This window comes from Miscanthus floridulus, chromosome 8 (genome assembly GCF_019320115.1).
Source record: "Miscanthus floridulus cultivar M001 chromosome 8, ASM1932011v1, whole genome shotgun sequence".
Taxonomy (NCBI): Eukaryota; Viridiplantae; Streptophyta; class Magnoliopsida; order Poales; family Poaceae; genus Miscanthus; species Miscanthus floridulus.
In genome coordinates, this window is record NC_089587.1 from 147,229,771 (window position 1) to 147,233,984 (window position 4,214).

Sequence of the window (4,214 nt, forward strand, 5' to 3'; positions counted from 1 at the left end):
TTTATTCAGTACAAGTTTACAGGGCACACACAGGGCTCATCTGCAGTCGGTGGGGGAGATAAGGAGCCAATGGAGGCCACATAACATATGTGACGCCACGCCGGGGAAGGTTCTCTGATCAGAGTGTATTACGGACGTTTTGGGCTTTTGGGTAGGGCGGATGGACTCGACGTCGGAACTACCAACATGATGATTGATGAACGCGCGCCCGACGCATTGGCGCGTGCTCGCTGTTACGCCCCACCAACCTTCTCCACTAAATGCCGCGGCAAGGAGGGACACCACGCACGCCAACTAACGCTCGTAATATAATCAACTTTGTACTATTTGTATAGTTAAACTTGCAGCATTCCAACAAAGCACCATCCATGGTCAGATCTTCTTTGGATGGTGAAAAACAAAAGAAATAACCGCCCGGTAATTCCTTCTTTTTGAGCATGACCGTTAATTCCTTCTGACTGCCTATTTGCCAGCCGTCGTTCCCTTTCTACTAGATCACATCCATGCCATTTCCAAACATGATGTAGTGAAATGCTAACATGTAAATAGATGTACATAAATACTGATTGTCTCGTTTTTCATTATTTGATTGAAACTATGATTGAGTTTGATACTCCCTCTGTCACCAAATAAATCAATTCCTAGAATCCGTGCAAATCAAACTTTGTTAAGTTTGACTAACTTTATAGAAAAGAGTAACAACATCTATGGTATAAAATGACATATTATGAAAGTATATTCTATGATATATCTAATGATAATAATTTGATGTCACAAATCTTGATAGATTTTTCTAGAACATCGGTCAAAATTTTAAAATTTTGACTTAAGACAACCCTATGAATCCATTTATTCAGGGACAGAGGAAGTATGTAGTAATTTTGCATTGATTGGCACACAATATGTATTGAGAGTGTGTAAAACTGTTTCATAAAGAAAGAGTGTGTAAAACTTTCCTTCTCGTTTTTCACTCATCCAAATTTGATGCACGAATCCCTACGGCCACAGCCGAATAAGAATAGTCCAATTTGGCACTACTCGAATAGTCGCTGGAGTTTGATGTTGTCTCTCCAACTCCAACACGGACATCTTGTGCGCTCCAATTGCAAAACCATTTATCACCGCCACATTAGCATCCTTCTGGGATTGTATTGGTTTAGTTGGGTTGCATCCATTCAGTTGTGAATGCAGGAGACCGGAATACATTTGTTCCTTAATCTAAAAAAAACATTAGCATCCTCCTCCACATTTTTCTTCCAACCATCGCCCGTGGCTTGGGATAAGGATGCATGGGGTGGAGCGATCCATGTATCTCCTCTAGATCAACTTAATTAGTGAAATATATGTGCAAAAACGAGGAAAGGAATTGAGGAGAACCACGAATACTCATTGGAACACCATCCCCATCGTTAGTTTGGGAGATGTTAATCTCATGATCTGTCGAGGCGCTAGAGCTAGCGCGTTGCCTTGTTGAACATCGGCTTTCATGTTGCAAAAAACTACATCGCTTCACTGAGGGTCGAAGGCATGGAAATTGTGCAGGACGAAGCAAAGGACACTGCGCTGTTTGAGTACTTCTTTGCAATTCTTGGTTCAAGCTTTGAGCATACAACAAGAATCGATCTTGAAGCATTTAGGCCTGCAGTCCACCGACCTCAGCGACCTTGACGCTTGCTTCTCGGATGCGGAAGATTTGTCGGTGATCAGTGACATTCCATCAGACAAGGCGCCAGGACCGGACGGGTTCACTGGGCTCTTCTACGAGCGTGGTACCAAACAAGCCCTAGAGATGTAAAACAAACGGTTTATATACATAATTAAAACTAGGAAATTCAAGGCACTCGGTTTTAAAGATTGAAGGACCCAACGGACAACTGTCGGCCACCGTTTTTGTGTATTAAAATTCAAGCGTGGCTGAGTGAATCTCAAGCTGACGTGTGTAGCTCCCGCCGTCGCACTCAAGCAAGGTCAAAGCTGGACACGAATCTCAAAGCATGTGCATACCCGGTGGCCCACCGGATGAAGTACGTACCGAATTAGCAGGTGGAGGAATCTTCTTCGGTTGAGACGTTGCTTTCCGCTCCACCTTCTCTGCTCTGCTCAACCCTGCAGCGAGGGTTAACCAATCGTCCATTCGTGATGTGCTAGCAAGAAGAGAACCCCTTTTGAGTGGCACATGCGCTGTGTTTGTGTAGGCGTAGCACGCTTGGTGTGCCACTACCGATTTTAAAAGCCACTACGCTTTCCTACACCGCACGGCTCAGTCACCCACCCACCCACCCAGCCAGAACGAAAGCCCCAGCAAGCTCAGCTCAGCTCAGCTGCTCACAGTCTCACACCCACACCCACAAGCCACACACAGCACAGCGGAGCAGAGTAGTGAGCTCTGAGCAGGGTCAGCCATGAGCAAGGATGACAAGCACCACCGCCACGAGCACCACCTGCGTCGCTGCTGCGGCTGCCTGGGGTCGTGCCTGCTGGCGCTGGTCCTCATCGTCGCCTTCGTGGCGCTGGTCATCTACCTCGCCCTCCGCCCTTCCAAGCCGTCCTTCTACCTGCAGGACCTGCAGCTGCGGCGGCCCATCTCGCTGGGCGACCCGTCGCTGACGGCGTCGGCGCAGGTGACGCTGGCCTCCCGCAACCCCAACGACCACGTGGGCATCTTCTACAAGCGCCTGGACGTGTTCGTGACCTACCAGAACGAGGCGGTCACGGTGCCCGTGTCGCTGCCGCCGCAGTACCAGGGCCACCGCGACGTCACCGTCTGGTCCCCCGTGCTGTCGGCCGAGTCCGTGCCCGTGGCCGGCTACGTCGCCGACGCCCTGAAGCAGGACGTCGAGGCCGGGTTCGTCGCGCTGCAGGTCAAGGTGGACGGCCGCCTCAAGTGGAAGGTCGGCAGCTGGGTGTCCGGCAGCTACCACCTCTTCGTCAGCTGCCCCGCCGTGCTCTCCGCGGGGTACCCCGGCGTCGTGGGCGGCGGCGGCAACAACACCGTGTCGTCGCTCAAGTTCGCGCAGCCCACAGGATGCAGCGTCGAGGTGTGATGTGATCCACTGATGACGCACTCGTAGCTCGATCGCGCGCGCTAGCTGCCGTACGCCTGGTTGCCACGTGCTACTCAAATTTCATCTTTGGGTACACGTACACTGTTAATTACGCTGTTTAATTTTGTTCATGTCTCATTCTCAGTTCTCACTCTCTTGTGGGAGAATAAATTTCTGTTTCAAAAACTTGAAGTCAATTGTACCAACATGTATTAATTATATTTGGTTTCGTCCTTTGTCCTGAAATGTATGTACGTGTAATGACGACTAAAGACTGAAGAGTAGTAGTCCCTCCGTTTCTATGCGAGTCACACAGTACATGACGAACGCGTCCAGGGCAAGCACCAAACTACTACGTTCCTGTATCTTATTTAAAAATACTGTACATGCACGCGTACGATATGTTAAATAAAGTGACATTAGGCGAGGCGTCACATCGTTCAATAATAGCTAGAGATCGATCCTACATGATGCATGGCGCGGTGAGAGTCGACAGTGACAGCTCGCCAGCCACTCGACCAGGAGGCAGGAACGCCTTAAATTCAGCACCAAAATTTAGCAGTGTGTCACTGCGCTAGCTTGGACTAATAATTAGGGTGCGTTTAGATCAAAAATTTTTTAGATTTTGGCTCACTGTAGCATTTCGTTTGTATTTGGTAATTAGTGTCTAATTATGGACTAATTAGGTTCAAAAGTTTCGTCTCGCGATTTCTCGATCAACTGTGTAATTAGTTTTTTTTCATCTACATTTAGTACTCCATACATGTGCCGCAAGATTCAATATGACAGTTACTATGCAAAATTTTTTGGCAACTAAACGGGGCCTAATTGTGGACTTGTACTACTGTGTTTCAGTAAACAGAGCAAGAGTATTAATTGTGGTGATACGATTAGTCACCTCATTTAGAAGATTGCCATACTTGCTCTGCCTTAAAAAGAAACTCAATCTATTTTTCCTTAAATAAAATTATCTTTAGTCATCAAGTTATAAAAATTATCAATATTTGTGATATAATAAAGTAGGTGTATAAACTTGAAATTAGTCCAAGTTTATAAAGGAGTGCATAACATTAACATTCCTTAGTGTCAGAGGTGGGCCCAAGTTTTGAAGAACGCATATTAAAATTTCAAAGATAAAAAAAGGATTGATTCAACCCTTGAACATATATA

At 46.8% G+C, this 4,214-nt stretch overlaps 1 protein-coding gene across 1 annotated transcript; it reads left to right on the top strand.

Annotated features, from left to right (window-relative positions):
* Window positions 1-2,156: 2,156 nt before the first annotated feature.
* LOC136473639 (NDR1/HIN1-like protein 1) lies at window positions 2,157-3,280 on the top strand. The gene has a single exon (XM_066471298.1). It carries the CDS (start codon window positions 2,403-2,405, stop codon window positions 3,042-3,044), a length of 642 nt encoding a protein of 213 aa, XP_066327395.1. The 5' UTR covers window positions 2,157-2,402; the 3' UTR covers window positions 3,045-3,280.
* Window positions 3,281-4,214: the final 934 nt, after the last annotated feature.

Coding starts and splice junctions, on each gene's coding strand:
- LOC136473639 (XM_066471298.1), top strand. CDS start 2,403: ATGAGCAAGGATGACAAGCACCACCGCCACGAGCACCACCTGCGTCGC.